Consider the following 20877-nt stretch of genomic DNA (forward strand, 5'->3'; position numbering starts at 1 on the left):
CACAGATGAAATATTGCAATATGAGGCAAGTTTAACAGCCAAAATTTATTAAAGCTCTAGTGCTGAAATTGCCTCTGTTGTCAGAACACATTTGGCATCGAGACACTTGCAAATGGCTTAATATATTGGATTTAATCCTGCTCCTACTGAAGTCAATGAATACAACAGCAAGAAAACTTCATTTTCTACAAAAGGGCTGGTACAGAGACCTACAAAGAGACTGACTCATGGCTATGGAAAGGTGCCCAACACACCCCTGGAAATTACAGTTACCCTCTCTCTGATGCAGTGCTAGTGATTGAAGCATAAAGAAGGAGACAAAATGAAGCTGACTGGACTTGCTTTTGTAATTTCAAATCTATTAGGTGAGATGCCACTGGAATGCACCTGGAATATGTACTTTTTTGGCTCTCAAACTGAAAAGGACTCCATAAGCACCACACTATAGAATTAATTGCATTTAAGTGGACATTCCAACAGAACTCAGACTGCTTGTAACACACTTAACTGGGGAAACAACTTTTGCAAACACAGAAAGACATCATTTTCCTATCCCTATTATGACTGGAAATAAATACACAGAAAGAAAACCTCAGTGAACAATTTCTTTGTTGCAATGCAAAAAACACAGGGATTATGTTCCAGCTCAGATGTACTAAGTCCAGTAAGAACTTCTGAGCTCTTCTGACTTTAACAAAGCATGCTGAGCCTGTGAGCCTATCAGATATTTTTGCAGCTGGCTCCCTAACAATCCAAAAACACATTTATAGAGGGTTGACATACTCTTACTATGAAAAACTGGAAATCCTCAAAAGTACAATTTCAAGAGTAGCTTAATCCCTTCTTAGGTTTCTGGAGAATTCAAGTAAGATCGTAATAGTTTCAGGTTTTGTTTTCAGTTTTACCTTCAGCTTCAGGAAACAGAAACTCAGCCTCTGCCAAGTACAGCCCTTGACTCAACGCTATGAAGTTTACACTTACCCAGTCTGTTGTACTAAATTTAAATTAACAGAAACTGCTTAGAACAATACACAAGCAAAGTATTCATTAGACACAAGCTTTGGTCTTCTGTGTGATATTTCACCATGTCTACAGAGCTTTTCCTGAAATTCTTTACCTTTTCCTTAGCTGTTTTTTCAGAAGACTGGCTATTTTCAGCACCAACAGAAGGTTTACATAATTACTAGCTCAGTTGCCATGTTGAGGTTGCACCTAAACTCAGCCTAAGCCATCTTCATGGGAATGCTTTTAGAAGCTATTATCTACAGGAAAAAAAGTACAAACCCATGTTTAAAACAACTCTTGCAATGCTAAACAGCATTATAAAAACTTAATATATACTGCTGACACAATTACAGAAAATTCTTTCATGGCTGCCTTTGCTTTAGAACAGGCCTAGGTTCTCCAAACATTAGTTTGGGATAAAGGATTTTATAGATCTACATCTTCTGAAGATACCACTTTGAGATGGAATGAGGAACAAAACTAAAATGCATTCAGTTAATGATAATCTACTTTCTTCTAACTAAAATTTAACAAAATAAAATATAGTCTTCAGGCCCCACAAAAACACTGCAAGCCTTATCTCTTAGAGGGGCTTCATTTACACACCTCTTCAGAGACAATTATTTATTTCTTCGGCTTACTCTGAATCAGGAAAGTTCAAATCAGGGACAGCATCACCCACCAATAAACACACTATTCAGACACCAGGGACATAAAATGAAGTATCCAAAATGACAGAATAGTCCACTTATATCAAATAAGAAACCAAGTCTCTGTTAATGGCTTCCTGTATTTTGTTAGCCCACACTGCCTCTATATAAACCATCTGTGCTACACACACTTCAAGCCATCTTTCAGCTATCAACAGGGCTTCTGCAGTAAAACAAACAATTACTAATAGATGTATCTTAGAGACAGATTTTAAATTAAAAGGCATGGTGCTCCAGCATTCTGTTATTAAGAAAAGATCAGAACAAAACAATAGAGAATTTTTCTGCACACCCATTAGTAACAGAATACAGAGATGAAAGATGGGGGGGTGGGGGGAAAACATTTGTTATCGCACTCCCTCAGACAAGATGACACAAGGAAAGAGTCTGGATTGAAAAAGTTCTTCCAAGTGATCATTCTAAAAGAATTTTGTGACTTTTTCTTTTCTAACCAGAATCATGCAAACCAAAGGAAAGAACACAAAACACTATTGTCATTTGCACTTATAAAAAAGCATAATAAGGAAACAAGTTACCAATGAAACTTAATCTGGTCTACTAACTGGGGAGTATTAGGAGTTACACAACTTCTCACAGGACTTGGCACACCCATCCTTCAGCTATTGAAAGAGGTAAAAGGCATCACATATGCCAGGAAATAAACCTCTCTAGTCTTACTTATAAGAAAAAGAGTTGCAACAATTGAGAGCCACAGCCTACAAGATTCACAAGACCTTCTAGACAGTTCCTCATAGGTAACTTCTGTTCAGAGAAAGACTGGAACATCAGTAAATGTGAATTCCTCAGACAAAAAATAAACCACTTCTTAGGTGTGAATTATTTATATTAAGAGTATTTAATAAAACAATCTGTAAATTAGTTGTATGCCCCATGGTGAACCTATGGTTATTCTCATTCAGATTAAGGGTATGCAACAGATGCAAGGAACCAGGAAGCGATCCACAACGCAGGAATGAGAGCTATGTAAAGCATATAAGGAAACCCTCTCTCCATTTAAAGCAAGCTTCCCACTAGAGTACCTGCTGCTGAGGTACTTCTGGCCTCCTCTCCAGCAACCCTGCTCTCAACTAAATGTCAGAGATGACAGCCAGTTCTCTGATTCACACTACTGCTTGGTCATACCATAATGAAACCCAGTTTTTAAAGTGGAAAATAACTGCAAACAGGACATTACAGAACGTGGATTGTTACTGCATGCTCAAAGACAGTTCCTATGGAAGCACTGTGCATGTGCCCTAGGCATCCCAAAAGAACTAATCTGTGACACCAAGTCACGGCAGGGCTTGTTCTGCTGAGTGTCCCCGCTCCCCACAGCAAAGAGGGGCTGGGGCTGCGGGGTCTCTGCAGCTTCACCGCCTCCGCTCAGCCAGGACCCGGAGGCAAATGCAGCCCATTCACGTGTAACTTCATCACAGCCACTGGAACGCGGCAGCCAGAGCCCCTCTCTGCTCCAAAGGCTGCAATACCCCGAGGAAAGCAGGAATTACAGTCACTCACAGGGCCTCGCTCGGAGCGGACGCGAGACAGCGCGAACCCCGCAGCGGCCGCCCCCGCAGACCCCCGGCGGTCCTTGCCGGGGGCGCTGCCGCTGCCCCCGGGAACCCCGCGGGCAGAGAGGGGGCGAGGAAGCCGAACGACCCTCGGCTCCAGGCGGCGCCGCATCCCACCGAGGGGCTCCGGGCCGCTGCAACCCGCGCTGCGAGGTCGCGGCCCCGCTGCCTCCCGCACCGCTTCCCCTCGCCCCCACCCAGCCCACGGTGCCCCGGCGCACCTCCCGCCACCCCCGGCCCCGCTGCCGCGGGCTCAGCGCAGGCCCCCGCCCAGCCCCGTTCCCGCCGTGCCCCAGCCGGCCCCGCGGACCCCGAGCACCCCCCGGCGCCCCCCGTTACCGGCTCCCTCCGTTCCCTCCCCCGCCCCGGCCGCTCCCGCCTGCCCCCGCGGCCCGGCCTGCCCCGCTCACCGTGTGTGAGTGCAGGCTCTGGCTCGCCTCGATCTGCGCTGTCAGCGGCACCGTGTCGTCCAGCAGCACCTTGCCGGCCGGCGGCTTCTCCATGAAGGCCATAGCGGAGCTGGGAGCGGAGAACCGGCGCCGCCAACCCGCTTCCCGGGGCAGCTCCCGGCGCGGCCGCCGCTGTCAACACGGCAGCGCCGCCGCCGCCGCGGGGCCTTAGCGCCGCCGCCGTCACCGCCCGCCGCCAGGGGGCGCCGCGGGCGCCGCTCCGCGCGGGTCCCGCCCCGGGAGCGATGGGGGACACGGAGGGACGGGGGACACGGAGGGACGGGGGACACGGAGGGATGGGGGACACGGAGCGATGGGGGACACGGAGCGATGGGGGACACGGAGGGATGGGGGACACGGAGCGATGGGGGACACGGAGGGATGGGGGACACGGAGGGATGGGGGACACGGCCGGGACGGGGGACACGGAGGGACGGGGGACACGGAGGGATGGGGGACACGGCCGGGACGGGGGACACGAGGAGGCTCGTCTCCGCGGGCAATAACGGGGAAAGGGGCTGGAGCGGAGGCCATGAGTCAGGCGAGTCGCCCCGTCGCCCAAGTCTTCCGCGCCCGGTGCTCCCGGTGGCACCGACAGTGGCAGTAGCAGCTGCAGGCCCGGGGGGGATCAGCCCCAAGGCACTGCTGGTTTTCCCAGACATACCGGGAAAACTATAAGGGCTGATACACTTGCTGCTCTTTACCTTTTGGGGTGTTTTGTATAATAATAATAATCAGAATAGCCTGTATATTTTACTCAATTTCTAGAATTTAGGGTTTAGAGTTGATCCTTTGTGGGGTTTTGGTTTCTGGTTTGTTTGTTTTTCAAAACAGAGATTTAAATTTGTTAACGATTGAGTTCCTCAGCATGACTTTGACTGCACCAGCATAAGAAACTTTGCATTTGAATACTACTTCGAGCTTGAGAACCTACAAGTTTGACACCTGTCTGCATTTCCTCTTTTTACACCATACACAGGAATTACTCTCACTTAGGATGCTGTAAGACTGCAGAGCTGGAGTCGTACACCTGGAGCAGGTGTCATGAAGAGCCTCATCTCTTTCTTGCAGTTCCATGACGAGAGGAAAATGGGCTGTGTTTCTGTTTCAGCAGCCAGGCTGGAGCAGCAACCCCAACTCCCCAAACTACTTCTGCAATGACCCAGGAGATTGGGCACAGACCTGATTCCTTTTGTTAACAGGCCTTAAGAAGACAAGTTTCCACCTGGAGAAGCAGGTGAACAAAGAACAGGGGAAGGAGGGGGCCTGCTTCGATGAAGTGCTTTGTCCAGCAAAAGCCAGTGACAGGCAGTGACCCGAGGCAGAAGGAAAGGAAATGGGAAGTGAAACGGCTCCTACAGACAAGAGATAAGGAAACCTCTTCCTAATTACTGCTTCCAGGTTGCAAACAGGCCAAACTTTGGAAAGAGAAGGCATGAAGTCAAACACCTGAAACATTATCATATCTTCTCTCTGCTCCAGTGTGACTTAACACCAGGGTTAGAGTGCAGCACACTCAGGCAGTGCAGCTGTTTTACCAGTAGCGTTCATCACAGGTTGAGGAGAAACTCTCTTTTCATAGCAGACAACTTCTGAGGTTATTTGCAGTCAAGATAAGTTTCAAACATATCTTTCAAACAGTTTCAAACTTTCTGCTGTAGAGGAGGGGAAAACAGATGCTTTGCCATAAAGTCATATGAGCCACCAACTGGAGACCTTATTCCTGATGGCCTCAATCATTCCTGAAAAAAGTTTCTTAGTGTATCATAATCTTATGCCAGTACTAAAATAATTTAACTCAGATGATTTATTTATTAATTTGCCAGAAGTCTACACTACCAAGGTACTTTGAATGGACAAAATCCATGTTCACACACTCAAGCAAGGAGAGAGAAGCCACATAGTCAGTACTCAAATCACCTGCCCTTGCTTGTCTTGCCCTCAGGAGCAAGTACAAGTGTACTTACTGTACTTGTACTTGCTGTACACACAACACATCTTGCAGTACCTGTGTGTCAGTACCTCCACTTCTGTTCCACTTTTAAACACAGCACTGTCCCCTCCCCTGATGCTTGTTGGCAATACAGCTGCTTTGTACAGAAGGAACAAGTTTTAACTGAACTTTGCTGGTGAGGACTGTGATTTTACCAGAAAGAATAACCTCAGTGTGAGCCCCACCAGTCCAAGCTTCCCACTGTGGCAGCACAAAGGCTTGTCTAAATGTGCCACTTTGTCACAGCAAGTGCCTACTTCTGTTGGTTTCACCTTGGCAGTGAAACCCATCACAATGAAAAAAGGAGAAACTCTACTTTTAATGCAGTTCTAGAAAGGTTAAATTTTTGCACTTTCAGACATTTTGAAAGATTTTTGTTGCAAATTTACTGGTTTAAGTGATGTCACATAAAAAGAGAGTCAGAACCAAGTGTACACTGGCCTTTATACTGAGGTTGCACATGTTGAACAGCCCTAACTCTCTGGCACCATGACTTTCACCATCCCTTCCATTACAGTTTTTCCACTTTCTCTGACCTGACATGACACAGAAATGTGTGCAACAGAACCCTTCAGTCGTTTCACTTCCGCTGCAGCTGTGGCTTCTTCACCAACATACAAAGGAGCTGGAAAACGAATCTCCTGGGAAAGAAATATACATCCTTGACCAGGCATTTTTGTACCCAGAACTGCAGAAATAAGTCCATTGATCAGCACTCCATGGACAACAGTTCTCCCAAACCTAGACTTCTTCGCAAACTCTTCATTTAAATGCAAAGGATTTGTGTCACCTGTTAAACAAGAAAAAGTAACTACATCATTCTGTGTAAAAGCCTTGCTAAGCTCAGCTTTGTCTCCAACTTTTATGTGTAAATTCTGAAATACGGGATGTCCAAGCAGTGAGTTGATAAACGTTGGCTTTGTCAAGGCTCTTTGTTGGAAAATCCCTCCAGAAATTCCACGCCTGAAGGGCTGCAACATTTCCAGGAACTTCTCCGGCATGCAGCCGAACCAACAACTGCATTCAGTCCAAGACTAATTCTCTACTGTTGCCAGATAACGCAAGTAGAAATGGAGATGTCTAGTTTGGGGAAAGAAAAAACAGACAAGAACTGAACAACTAAAGCCTTAAAAAACCCCATAATCGAATGCTCTTAAAGTTGAAAATACTTCCATTTTCCTTTTACATGCTAGATTAAAAATTTAGAGATATGCCTGAGCAGACTTTTGTCTAGCCATGGCTTCAGAAACAAAAAATTCTCAGAACTCACTTTATTAAACAGCATCCTATGGAAAAAAATAAGGTCTGGAAGTGCATGTCCATATATTCATTGTTAAACAAAGTCAGTTGACAGTAATCATTAGAAAGGCAAAAAGTACGGTAGGGTAAATAAAACCTGGACCAAGATGTGGGTCATGAACAACATTTGCCAGAAATTATTCTCTTGCAAATGTATTAATGGCATCAAGACTTGTTACTGGACTGAAACCATAAAGTAATGAGACAGCCACTATTGTCACATTGTACAAGACTCATTTTAAGATGATAACTGCTCAAACACGGGCCCACACACCTGCACTGAAAGGCACTTAATTCCCAAACCAAGGCATTTTTACATCTAGGCCATCTTTCTATGAAAAGGCTTAGGCAGCATGCCAAGCTTAGAGCCAGAGCTGACAGCTGGGGGAAGGCACCCAGCCCCACAGGGCTTTACCTGCAGCACCCGGAAGGCACACCTCCTGTTCTGGTAGAAGCCCAGTAAGGTTAGAGCACTCCACAGCTTGACAAGGCCACTAAATAAAAAGAAAACAAAATATATTAATAAAATTTGGGGGTTTCTGTTTTCTTGCAGCATAGACATCTCAAACAGAAAGCATGTTATGCAAAGAGTAATGAACCCTTAAGAGTTTAACATCAGGTAATTTCACTAAAGAGTTCTAGTAACAAAACTATATCTTGAAGGATTATTGCAGTGGCTGCAGTCTCTTGTCTTTGACACAGAGAGATGTACTGCAACTTCAAGTTCACTTTACCAGCACTGTTCTTGTTCTCTGTGTGCATTTAAGCTCGTTCTTCACCTAAATCAGCTGCAGTTGTCACCATTTAGAGTAACCATTCTCATCTTTATTACAGAAAGACATTTAAAGTCAATACTTCAGTTATGCTTACTTCCTGTTTTAAAATTGTTAAAATCACTCTGGTTTAAAGCGGGAATAATGTACTGATGCACAAAGTTACCAAGACTCAGTAATTATTTTCTGCATGCTGTATGCAAATATCTGCAAGTTAGGCTTAATTCTTCAAAGGCCATTTTTAGTTTAAGAGTTCTGTTTTCTTACGAAAAGTTCTTTCATGGCATGGAAGCGTGTCCTGACTGCATCTTACCTGCTGATTACTCTTAATATGGCAGACAGAGTTTTTTCTTCATATGTTAAGAGATCAACAGGCAAAGCTGCTCCAACCTATGAAAAAAAAATGTTATTTAGTATCACCTTATATTCTTATCATGGTTTAGAAGCAACTGATTTCACCCCCATCATTAAAGGTGTTATAGTTACACTCAAATCTCAGAGAAGTGTTTCAATTACAACGCTGGACTTTAAACAGCACCCTTCTTCTCATAGTTCTTTAGAAGCCACTTTTTTTTTCCACATTACAGCTAGAGAAACATAGACCAAGAGGTGATGTGACCTGCTTAAAGTCAGCCAGCAACAGAGTAAACAGAGTGAAAACAGTACTGTGGACTTTCCCAGCCACAAAGTTCCCTTCCCATAGTTCTCTTTTTAAAACCTCTCTACAGCAAAAGCATCGATACCACATATTCTAAAAACAAGTATCAAAGAATGGTTTGAGCTGGATGAACTTACAGAGTTCACCCAGTTCCAGCCCCGCTGCCATGCTCAGCGATACCTTCCACTAGACCAGGCTGCTCCAAACCCGGCCCAACCTGAGCACTGCTAGGGATGGCTGAAGCCACTTGGCCACGGGCACTGAACTGAACCGCATAGCTTCGCTAGGAGCAAGTCAGAACGGGGGCTGGCGAGCGGGCAACCGGCTACCGGAGGGTCAAACCCAGAACATTTACCCTGCCTGGCCTGCTCCTTCGGCCCCGCTCGGCCACCGCTCTGCAGCCAGAGCGGCTGTTCCAGGGGACAACAACCCGCTCCCGCAAGGTTCTCCCGGCCCAACCCGGAGCCGCCAGCCGAGGCCAGACCCCAATCCCGGTCCCGATGCTGGTCCCACCTCTCCGTGCAGCTCCCTCAGCGCTGTCACCACGAGCTGCTTGAACTGCGCGGCGTTGGGCCGGGCCCCGCCGTCGGCCAGCTCCCTGCGGGAAGGAGAGCGCAGGGGGTCAGGAGAGCTCAGTTGGAGGCTCAGGTTAGGGTTAGGGGGTTCGGGTTAGGGGGTTCGGGATAGGGGGTTCGGGGGTCCCGGGGGTGTCGCTCACAGGCGCACGCGCAGATAATGATGCTCAGCCGCGCGCCGCAGCACGCGCCGCTCGAACGCGGCCGCCGCCATTCCCCGCGCCCGCCGGGCCGCGCGCGCCGCCCATCCGCCCCTTCTACGGCGGCCGCGCGGGGTCGCTGTCGCCATGGCAACCGCGCGGCGCCTCCTGCGCGCAACCGGCACAGGCCCGGCCCGAGGGCCCTACCCACGGAGGAGAGCGAGAGCAGTGTTGGGAGTCTGAGACGAATCCCTGGGAAGCTGCGGGCAGAGCGTATTCCCAAATGCTGCACGCAAGCTTTCAGCTTCGCTACGGCAAACGCGGAGCGCTGCACCACAAACGTGCTGTTGGAGACGGGCACGCAGAGATGCTCCTCCGCTTGTATTCCAAGCAAATGTGTCAGTCCCGGTGCAGCTCCTGGTGAAGGTGCCGCCTGGCACCAGGTAACCAACACTGAGGAGACGCTGCTGCCCCTGTCTCGGTTTTGCAAGGACACACAGCCGAAACAAATTTGGGAAGTGCACAGAACGAGGTCGAGGCCTGTCTTTGCACCTTACCAGCCAACAGCTAATTGAGATGATAAAATAACACAACTTTAGTATCTTATACCTGCTCTAAAGATTGGCATGAAACGTATCCTTACCACAGAAACAGCTGAAAGGATGGAAATATGTTTTTGCTCCACTGAAATAAACATCCACAAAAGAACTTCACAGAATCTTCCTTCTTTTACCAGGTTTATCCAGGAATTAGCATCGACCCCAGCACGGTAACACTGCAGTAAGGCCAAAGTGCATATTGTGCTTGACTCCAGGCAAGAGACACCTTTTGCCTGCACCTTCACACAGCTCAGGCTGTGCAAAGGTCCTGTATTATTCCAGCAGAGCTTTCTCATGCTTCTTACCACCACAATCCACCTGAACTCCACTCCTGGGCTGACTTAGAAATGGTACATAAACTGCTGAACATTCAGAAAAAAAACTTCAGCAAAAGCAAATATGATTTCACATGTACCAAAGTAATTTTCATATTGTTAGCTAGGTTAAAGAAAAGCAGTTTGCCACATAAAATTCAGTAGGCTAACAAGACATCTTCAGAAATAGTGTTTACCCTGGGAATTGAGAACCAATTATTGCTGTGCTCAATAAATCAATTCCACAATAATTTGGCAGACTTACTGGAGCAGCCAGTTTTATTTGGACTAACAATACCTACAGAAGTTAGTATTATTTTTAAGATATTAGTAAAATTTCATCACCAAGCAGCAAAACTTGGAAGTCAGGTGCCGTATAGAATCTCTTTTTGTTACTGCAGTAGGGCAAGTGCTGGTCTCCATGAGGCTCTGGTAAGAGGAACTCACTTGGACATTTCCAAGTGTATCCAGGGAGCTGCTGTAAGGCTGGGGGTTGTGTCAGCTGCAGCGAGTCAATAACGAGCACACACAGGACTGTACCGGAAGGCTGGACACAACAGGTCAGTTTTTTATTAACCAAAAGTGAAGCTGAACCCCAGAGTGGTTTAACTTGTTAAAACCATATGTATATATGGCAGATATTTTTCTTTCATGTTCAACACTACAGTGCAAGAACCAAACTTTGCAGCTGTTCATCCTTTGAGAATCAAGTAGTAAAATGAATTAAAATAAGGGTCCCTCAATGAATCAATTTTTTAAAAAAACAAAAACATTTAACTCAAAAGAACAGACCAATTTTAAGAACTGTCTTATTAAATTCTCCCAAGTGAAAGACCTTTAAAAGCACTTGGAGCCTTGAGGTAGCAACTTTATGCAGAATTTAATTCCCCTCCTGCCCCACAGAGGAAAATTAGTAGCACATTATTAGCTCCAGCCAGCTAAGCTGCGTTGAGTGTCTCCTGTGAGGTGACTTTCTCTTGCCTCTTGAAATAGCAGTGTAGTGCTGCAGAACGCCAGGAGGAAATCCACAGGGAAGGCCTCTTGAAATAAAATTTATGGTTCGAAAAAAGTTTAAATGATTAGCAACAACTGTAACAACAAAAATTACCTGAAGTGAAAAAACCCAACGTGTTTGTATTTTGGCAAGACTGGTTTACAAATACAAGAACAAGAGTCTGCTTTCAGCCAATGGAAAAGAAAGAATGGAAGTGACATTCAAAGGGGTTTTGGGGTTTTTTTGCCCTCTGTGCAAAATTGCACTTAGTTTTTAAAGTTTTATTTTAAAGTTTTAAGTTTTGCACTTCTGTTTCTAAGAAGAGAGCACATCTGCTCTTTTTTGTTTTTACATTTTCAAACCTGTGCTGTGACATTAGACAGAAATACCAAGTGCCAGGATATTTAACCACTGAAAGCTCCTCTCACTGACTTCACAACAATCACAAGCAGGGAATCACAAACAGGAGACTTGTCTTCCTCTAAGCCTCGAAAACAGGATCCTCTGTGCCCACTTTGCTGCTGAGTTGTTTTATTAAAAGTAAATCTCTCTTTAGTGCCAATTTCAGAGACTCAGTAGCAGATTAACTGAACACTGAGCAGTAACAAAACACCTGGGCTTACCCTCTGCAACAAGTGCAATAAACAGAGTGCAAAGGAACGAGCTGAGATGTAGGGATGGGGCAGATGGTCACAAACAGGTGCTGCAGTCGCTCCCTGAACTCGGTATCAGCACTCGCACATGGTCCAGTTTTGCTCTCTGCTGGTGCTCTAACCAGATTCCTGGCAATATTGAGCATCTTACTAAAGCTTCTTTCATTACCTTCATGCTCCAAAACTGTACAAACAGGTTGGTTAAACTAGACAAACTAATCAGGCACATTGCACATTATAGTTCTTAAACGGATGAGCCTTCTGAGCAGTTCATTCTCTTTCAGCTCAAAGTCAGCTGCCTCTATACCACAGAATGATGCTGCACAGACCCTGGATGCAGGATGGCATTGCCCAGTATGCCATTGCTCCAGGGAGCCCAGAGAACAGTAAAACTTCAAAAGCTTGATTTTGTTCATACAGGATCCCAATCTTTTGATTTTATATGCTCGTATTTTCATTTGACTTTTAGAAGCCATCAAATCCTGCCTTCCAGGCAGAAATATCTCAAGAATCTGACATCAGCCTTGCCTGGGTTTCAGTTAAGTTTTGGAACAACTGCCTGTGTTGAGGTTACAGTCCTGTCCTGCACAGAACCAAAGGCATTAAGAACCAGAATCCATCTGTAAGGCAGCCCAACCTGCCAGGCTCCTCTAGATAAATGAGAGGATATTCTGCCTGGGAGCAACAAAGGCCAGCTGGTGATTATTCACAGCAAGTTTCTCTTTAGCTCATATGACAGTTTAGGCAGCACAGAAACTCAGGCTGGCTCAGAGACCAGTTCATGTTGGCTCACAGGACAGTCACAAGTTGGCTTCAGAAACTCTCTTTGTCATGGAGCCCAAAGTATTTTAAAGTTATATCTGCTATCACTGCAAGGAATTGATGAGTGGGGTTTTTTAAATTTTTTTTTCTTCTTTTTTTTTGTTTTTGTTGTTGTTTTGGTTTGGATTTTGTTTGGTTTCTTAAATTCTGTGATGAAAACTATTATTTCTGTCTTTGGTGTTAAACCTCGGAAGCATGAGTGAAAAGTACCTGCTGCTTCTTTGTCTGTAATTTATGACAAAGAAACAGCCCAGGAAAGCAAGTGAAATGCACTGTTCTAAAATACATGCAGTTAGAACAGCCACTAGACATCACGACCAGGACTTTAATAATATGGAAACACCAAGTTCAGTGGTGTCCATTACAAATAATTTGCATTATATAAAAATATGACTGCAATTACAGTAACTGGACAACAGCCATTCAAATTTATCAACTTTCCATCTTACTCATATTGCAGGAAATGGGAGGAGCTCATCCACTATGGGGAAAAACTGTCCAGAAATCAACTTAAGAGTTGCTGCTAAGCATCTCATGCCTTAGAGAAATGTCCACTGTGATAACTAAAAGCAGGAATTCAAGATTAGCATCCTTCCATTCTTGCTTACATGGCCATGAATAAAAATAACAAGTTCTCTTACACTACTATTCACAATTAAAATTTTATAACCCCATAAAACACCAGTATGTTTTGCATAAGCTGTGGAAGAATGCAAATTCAAAGGGTCACTAGATTTATTACTTCCAAATTCAATGTCTTAATATATATATTCTGTTTGTACACAATAAAAATGTCCTTCTTATGGTCTGATTCTTATTTAGATAATACCCTGATAAAATCTCAGCCATATGCCAATTAAGGTCCTTAAAGCTATAGAAACAGATTCTACCTAATAAATGCTGCAAATTTAACAGGTATTTTAGATAAACATCATTAGCTTAGTTATCACCTAAACCAAAAAGACTCCTCAAACACACCAACTGCGTAGTTAGCAAAGACATTTGCTTTACTAAGTCAAATGTTGCCAACTTTTGAAAAGTTTAGCAAATCAATGTGGTATTTGGAAGCATTCAAGTGTCTAATGAAGTTAAAATACTGTGAAATGTTAGGACTAGGGGAAGCTCCTGTAAACAAGTACAGAAGTAGTCTTCATTTAAATTACAAAACATTCACCTCCTTAAAAAGCTTTAAAACTGACCCAGTCAACAACTGCACCCTGGGAAATGTAGCAGTATAAAGGATCTCTGTAAGCAAGAGAAGGTCATATATTGTGATCTCACCACCATAAAATGTAGTCAGTGTCAGGAAAATGGAGCATATTTGGGGAGATGACAATTATGACACTTTCAGGCCATTTGATCTGAACCACTGCACTTTGTTGGACAGCATAGAGTAAACCAATTTTCTTTGCTGCTCAGAAAACACTTAAAATATGTTTTCTGCATCTGGTTGCTAAGCAGACTCTCCCATGTCCCCAGCTCGGTTTACTTGGTTTAAAGAGCTCTCTATATTTATTACCTGCTGCTTTCAGCAGGTGGACCAAAACTTCAGTGCCATCTTATTCATTGGATCCATTGATACTTTAACTTCAAACCCAGATGCTACAATTAAAAGCAAATTTGACATTGTATAAGGAAAGCATCAGATGAAGGTAATCAGCCCATAAAAGGCTTGTATTCCACAGGCTGCCTCTGCAGAACAGGCAACCTCCCACTACAAAATCTGATGGGACAATTTATCCCAACAGTAACACCCAGAAGGAAGGAGGCTTCTATGTCTTGTACACTTTGGGTTTCGTATCAGGCACTTGAACTGTTGGACAGACGCCATTCTGAACCAAGTAAGTGAACATAGGGTTAGAATCATCTTTAATCTAGGTCTAATAATGAAGTATCAGCAGCAAAGTGGAGGCAGGGAGGAGTGAGCAATCCATCTGTGCTGAGACTTGTTTATGGTTTCTAAAATGCCCAAGAAAACAGCAGCAGTAACTGTTCCATAGTGTCCGTTGTCCTTGTGAGTTGTGTTGCTGATAGGAGGCTTTTCTGTGTCTTGAACTAAGAAGGCATTGAGGTACCCTGTGCCTAATTCCCTGGATCCATCAGGTCCATGCTAGAGCCAAACATTGCCACCAGTTGCTCCTCGTAATGTGTTATATTCCTCTTCATAATGTCCATGCAGGGTCCAAGCAACCTCTCAAATGCTTGCACATCCATGACTGTAATGGAACAGAGGTGAAAACAAGACCATTTGTCAAAAAGTACCCCAAATACCAATCTGGTTTTTGAACTCAGAACCCAGACCTTCAGTTCAACCCACTTAGGGCTGAGGCTTCAAAAGAAACCACAGAAATCATGTTTCTGATTTCTCTCTGTACTGTTATTTGAAAAAACAAGATTAATGAAATACAAACCTCATCTCAAGGATAAATACAGAAGCAAAATACACCCCACAGTAGTATTAAAAGATGACCTGAAGGCTATGTGTGACAAACAAGTACAGGCCACACACACAGAAAACAGAAAATCTGCTATGAGTCAGCAGCAGTGCTTCTCCAGCTTCCTGTTCCACTCCAGCCCATGCTCCTGGCTTCTGGAATCTGACTGCCAGTTACCAAAAGTTTGCTGGGTTTTGAATGGCTGCTCACTCAAGTAGGGTCCATGAGACAAGCAAAATGCAGAAAAGGATGACTAGAAACACAGACCATCTGCTTACCTAAACATTTGACCTCCCCAACAGCATAGGCAGAGGCTGCTCTGGGTTTGTTGGTAACAAGTGCAAGCTCTCCAAAATACTGCCCTCTGTGACACCGGGCAATCTCCACTTCTTGATTTGCTTCTTTACTCGTCATAGTCTGTCAAACAGTGCAGTTTCATTATTTGCACACAGCTCTGTCCTGTACAAGGCTACAGCTAATCTCAGATACTCTGTGCAACAGCTCTTTGATTTCACGCCTTTAAACTAGCAACTCCCAAGTCATGGTAGAACACCCTGATACCATATTCAGTTGGAAGTTTGGTAACAAAAACGTGTGCCAGCCCACAAGTTTTGACATGGGCAGGTATCTACTGCTACAGCTTTGGGAACTGCTGCTATGTGGCCTAACACAGGCTTTATCATGCACCACATGCTGCTCCCCTGGCTGCTTCAGGATGTACAGAGATCTGTTCAATTTGCCAACATCTAGTATGTCACTAAAGATAACAGACCACACATTTTGCAATGTGCAGTCTTCTATAATCATGGAAGAAAAGTTTCATCTCCACCCTTAAGGCCAGGGAAAGTGCATCAGGGAGGGAAGGGATGGGTTGGAGTTGAGCTGTGGGCTGTCACAGTCACATATCAGGTTAGTCTGCAGAGCAGCAGACAGGAGCAAAAGACCTTTGCACTTTAGTAACATGGCTTCTGGCTGCTTCAGAAGAGGTAAGGGGGTTTACAACCTACATCACAAGAATAATGATGATCAATATCATAAAACAATATACTAAAATAATTCAGGGTGGGTTTTTTCACATCTCTTGTATTAATCAATCAAATCAGTGATTAATACAAAGCCTAATCACTCAATTTGAACTCACCTTGCTTTTAATCAAGATTTTTACTTCTCCAGATTCTACAATGTAAAAACAGTCTGCTTTGTCACCCTGTGAAGAAGAAAAGGTAAAATAATTTCTTTTTTTTTTTTACTTGACTGTGAAAGTATGCATAAAGAGTATTAATATGCATTCACTTTGAACTAGGCCTTCTTCAGAAAGTTGCTAGAATTAACAAACTCTCAGATTCTTAACATTAAAAAGTGACTGGTTGGGTAATACACCAGAGAAGCCACAGGGAAGGAAGTATTAGTGCACATCATTCACTAAGAGGGCAGGAGGAAAGGAAAACACAAAAGAGATTAATGATATACAGCAAAACCACTTAAATGCAAATCTTCTGATCCTAATGGAAGTAAGCAATAGTTAGTGAAATTAAGCAGAACATAGAATTTTCAGAAGTAAATTTTAATAAAACAGGGATTTAGCAACTGTGTTTCTTCCAGCAGGAAGAAGGTGCCATTAAACTCTCCATGACCTCACTTGAGCAGAGGGGTTGGACAAGGTGACTTCCAGGGGTCCCTTCCAACCTCAACTATTCTGTCATCCTGTGAGAGTGTCTACAACATTTTTCACATCTCTCTCAACCTCATCATGTTTAAATGATGCAAGATTTAAACATGGAGTTAGAGAAGGAATTAGGCCTTTAGCTAAGCTTCCTGAGGATGGTCATTAGCCATCCAGTGCAAACTTTTCATTCACCATTGCCAACCAACACAGCATGAACTAATGCTCTATGCTAACTTCTGAAAGAGTAACTGCTGAAAGAGTACTTTATTTCTAAGAAGAATGGAAACAAACTGAGTAGGAGACACTCTTATAACACTACTAACAATTTTCAAATGCTTTCAAGCTTACTGCCCTTAAATGAAGGGTCAAATTCCAGAAAGGTAATTAAAATTTAAAATTACTCACAAGGGAAAAGAGGTCCCTGGTATTCATGCAACTGCTGTAATGTAAGAGTTATCTTTTCCAAGCACAGAATTTCATCGTCCATAGCAGTGTACTACCATCACCCAGACCTATCCAAACTATTAATCCTCCTTTTAAGGATAATTACATCTTTGTCCTTGATTCAGTTATTAAAAAAGAATAAAATTAACTGTGTAATTGGATCATTAATGGTATGAATTCCCAGTTTTGAGACTGATTTATAAGCTCTGATTTTGCTCTAAGTTCCGTTTTCTCAGGGTCTTAAGCAAAAAGAATTTCAACTTAAAAAACTGAGGGTATTTTTGGAGTGAAATAATTTGACAGTTATCAGCAAACTTGTTTCCTATATTCAGTTATCTGACATTCAAGATAATTTAGATCAATTATTCAGGACACTATTAAGGAGTTGTATTCTGTCTATACAAGAACAATGTTGTAACCAAAAATCTGCAGTTTTGGGTAAGCCTTTCTTACATTAACTTCTACCTGAACTAGAGCACTTTTGCAACACAGCAACCACAAATTTGATTAACTTAATGTTCCACCACCTTGGCCTTGATCTACTGCAGCATTCACCAACCACTAAAGGATGTCCACTGAAGTCAGACCACCAAAATACCTCAGGAAAGCACAAGAAAAAACAGTGGTTTCAATTAATCCTGACAATTTCTTAGAGCTAGTGACTCCTTGTTTAATTTGATCACAGGGGCCTAGGCAAACTCTAGATGGGGGATTTCATGGAAAACTGCATAGACATTTAATTTCAGCTTCTAAAGGCACACTCATCTTGAATCCTTGCAAAGACTAATTATAAAACATAGATGAGAGAAGAAATACCAAAAAGCTAAAGTAATAAAATAATTTACAGCAAAGCACATACTGTTCATTCCCCAAACATTCAAGAAGTGGTTAAATAAATTAGAAATATTAAAAGAATAAATGACAAGTTGGCCTAAGTAATAGAATTTTGCAAATCAATTCCAAATAGAAAAAACAAGCAGAGAAAGGAGAATGATAAAGAGAAGTTTAGATTTCAAGTACCTGAGAAATTATGCGCTCCCCATCTTGGTACACCTTCTCTCCTATAACATCCACTATCTTCATTCGCTCTGATGGCTAGAACAAAGAGGAAAATTAAAAATAATAATCAATTCTAGCTCATCTCTATGAACTCTCCTGCATCATTATGACCCCTCCTGAAATGAGCAGACATTTACTAGACACACAAACACACAATTTATAAATACAGCCCCAAAATGACATTGTTGTAGTACTGCAACACAGGTCTTACGACTACCGTAATCAACAGGGAAATAAAATTATCTAGTGTCCTATCCCTGTGCTTGTCTTACCACTCAAGTTAAAAAATATCTGGTTGGTTTAGAGCAAATACCTGATTTTTGCTGGTTTAGACAGGGAAAAAATCACTTTCTTTAAGATTCAGTTGAAATTTGAAGAAAACACTCCAAAAATATTAAAAACTTCCTAAGAGCAAACCTTATGAGAAATACCAGCAAAACATTTAAGAAATATTTTAACCACTATATATGTAAACGTGTGTGGAAGGAATTGTGTCTAAGAACTCATTCCTAGAGTGAAGAGGAAGGTGACGTGACAAGGACGAGAGCTGTGAACCTTGAGCAGGCCCTGCAGTGGGAGGAGGCAGCACCTGGCATGCCAGGAAACATGCCTGAGTCTTCATAAACAGGAAGGGAGAAATGAGATATCCCGTGTTTCCCATCACCCATTTAGAACTCCACAAAACTATTTCATTGCTTCAGAGCAGCGCAAAAAATCATACCAAGAAAGGAAGAAAATCCTAACAGTTAAAATTCAGCAGATGATTCAGTTGTAATCAATCCATTCATTCCCCAAATGCACCTTCATCTTGCCTATGTTTGAGAAATCAAATTCTGGTCCATGCGTGATTCAACTGCAATGTGTCATGCAAAAAGCCATCCAGTGCTAATGAGTTATTTTTCTGTATCTTTAAATATTTGAGTCATTTCTATGCTCAAAAAAAGTCACATTGATGGAACCAGTTTAAGCCAGGCACTGAGAGAGAAGGTGTTGTGTAATTTACCTCTTCACAGCTACAACATATAGCCAAAATAATACATAGGAGAGGTTGTTGTTCACACCTAATGATACTTTGCAATATTGTAATTTTCTCCCAAAGGGATTAAGAGCTCAAATACTAAAGATTAATGCTGGAACATATTTTTTTATTATAAGAAAAGTTAAATTATGGCTCAAGGCAAAGACAGACTAATGCAAAAGCAGCTTGGTCAGTTCCAAAAGCCCTCTGACAATACAGGGTGAATCAACAGAATTGACAATTTCTACACTGTTCCTAAATTCAGGCACCACACCCCCCAACAGGACAATGTCATTGTGTTCCCAGGTAGAGTGCTTCCCTTCAGTACTTTAACTCCTGAATATAAAGTTATGTTTAAAGCAAGACTACCATAGCCCTCACCTTTGTCTCAAATTTAAAACCATTCCTGGCTGATGAAGGCCAAATATCCCAGTAACTGTGTCCTTACTTCAATATCACACCCTCACAGGAAAACACAACTCTGACTACAAACTGCATTTTGATACCTGTTCCCAGAAATACATGTTAGTGGTTTTTCTGTTTTGTGGGGTTTTTTGCATAAAGAACCTTTAAAAAAATCCGATTGAGATAAAAATCAGCAAATCGCTACTGTGAATAAAAGATCTGGGGGGAAAAAAAAACCCCAAAAGTATTTCAGTAATGCAAATTAATTTGTGTAGTATATGTGATACGAAAGCTGCACTTAATATTTTGTTCTAAACAAAAACAACAGATTTCTGATTTAGCAGGAACACTGACTGGAGCTACTGCTAATGCAAGAATTTGATGTATATGTCTCTGAGAGGTTTTACCTCCAAGGATTTAAGAAGGGGCACAGACTCAATAAATAATTCATACGTCTTCCTCTTCTTTGCGTTGTTTTTCAGTATAATTCTTCTGAACGTCACTCGATCCTGCAAGAAACAGCACAGAGAAATACATTATTCCTCTTCACTGAAATCCTCCCTGTTTCAAGAACTGACAAACGTGAACGAGTGTTTACAGCAAACGCCAGAGCTGAAAAAGCAGCTGCTGAAGTGATACCATATCCACCACAACGGTGACTCAACAGCTCTCATTAGAGTACTTCTGGCGATAACAAATTAAAAAATAGGGAGCTGTAAGACCTGATCCTTCTCAGACACCCATTTAGGGATTCAATTTTTATTCTATCTTACGCTGCTTTTACGGGTTGCGTTTTGGGGTTTTGTTTGCCTGTTTGCCAATACAAAATCCCCTCCCGGCGCTGCCAGGGGAGGCCACGGGGAGGCGCTGCGGGCCCGGCGCTGCCGGCGGGCGGCACACGCCGAGCGGAGCCGCTGCAGCTCGGCCTGCAGCACCGGGGGTCGGCCAGTGTAAAAGTCAAAAAGTCGGAGGACAGCAAGCAGAAATTTGGTCAGGAAAATGGTGAAGAAGCAGAAACATCCTGAGACACACGCCTCCGGTTCCTAAAACCATCTGCTTTAACCTAAGCAGCAGCATTTTGAGGTGAAGAGGTAGTTTCAAGTAAGAGGATGTTTTTAAGGGATGCAGGCTGAAAATACCTGTAACAAGGACTAACAGAGACAATACCAATGGAACATCAAAGTTGAAGGATGAGGAAGATGAAAGGCAGAATGGTGTTACTGTTACCCAAAGGTGAAAAAAGAGATAAAGCATAAGGGATTTTTCTGTTTTTAAAGGAATTGTTCAGTGCTAAA

The 20877-nt window shown here is 43.1% G+C and overlaps 4 protein-coding genes across 10 annotated transcripts in view; all 4 read right to left on the bottom strand.

The window, feature by feature from the left end:
- PXK (PX domain containing serine/threonine kinase like) overlaps nt 1–3957 on the bottom strand; it is a 35108-nt gene extending 31151 nt beyond the window's left edge. For 2 of the 7 annotated variants that reach the window (XM_086845880.1, XM_086845879.1), the window contains exon 1: nt 3697–3935. In XM_086845880.1, the coding sequence (XP_086702006.1) occupies nt 3697–3798 (102 nt within the window). In that variant the 5' untranslated portion in view covers nt 3799–3935. Of the gene's footprint in view, nt 1–3625; nt 3643–3696 lie in introns of those variants that run through there. The other 5 variants (XM_086845886.1, XM_086845883.1, XM_086845874.1 and 2 more) reach the window with 4 other exon arrangements.
- A 1570-nt stretch (nt 3958–5527) lies between these two features.
- HTD2 (hydroxyacyl-thioester dehydratase type 2) lies at nt 5528–6729 on the bottom strand. Its single transcript, XM_023935242.2, has one exon. It carries the CDS (start codon nt 6727–6729, stop codon nt 6202–6204), a length of 528 nt encoding a protein of 175 aa, XP_023791010.1. The 3' UTR covers nt 5528–6201.
- Nucleotides 5528–10526, bottom strand: RPP14 (ribonuclease P/MRP subunit p14). Its single transcript, XM_023935675.2, has 5 exons — nt 9177–10526; nt 8972–9056; nt 8114–8190; nt 7443–7521; nt 5528–6808 (listed from the first exon to the last, which is right to left on the bottom strand). Exons 1-5 carry the CDS (start codon nt 9320–9322, stop codon nt 6752–6754), a joined length of 444 nt encoding a protein of 147 aa, XP_023791443.2. The 5' UTR covers nt 9323–10526; the 3' UTR covers nt 5528–6751.
- A 95-nt stretch (nt 10527–10621) lies between these two features.
- PRKAR2A (protein kinase cAMP-dependent type II regulatory subunit alpha) overlaps nt 10622–20877 on the bottom strand; it is a 59286-nt gene continuing 49030 nt past the window's right edge. Inside the window, exons 7-11 of the mRNA XM_086845894.1 lie at nt 19990–20091; nt 18121–18195; nt 16132–16197; nt 15269–15407; nt 10622–14771 (exon numbers count right to left, since the gene is read on the bottom strand). Of these exons, the coding sequence (XP_086702020.1) occupies nt 14638–14771; nt 15269–15407; nt 16132–16197; nt 18121–18195; nt 19990–20091 (516 nt within the window). The 3' untranslated portion in view covers nt 10622–14637. The remainder of the gene's footprint in view (nt 14772–15268; nt 15408–16131; nt 16198–18120; nt 18196–19989; nt 20092–20877) is intronic.

This window comes from Cyanistes caeruleus, chromosome 11 (genome assembly GCF_971803275.1).
Source record: "Cyanistes caeruleus chromosome 11, bCyaCae1.hap1.1, whole genome shotgun sequence".
Lineage (NCBI taxonomy): Eukaryota > Metazoa > Chordata > Aves > Passeriformes > Paridae > Cyanistes > Cyanistes caeruleus.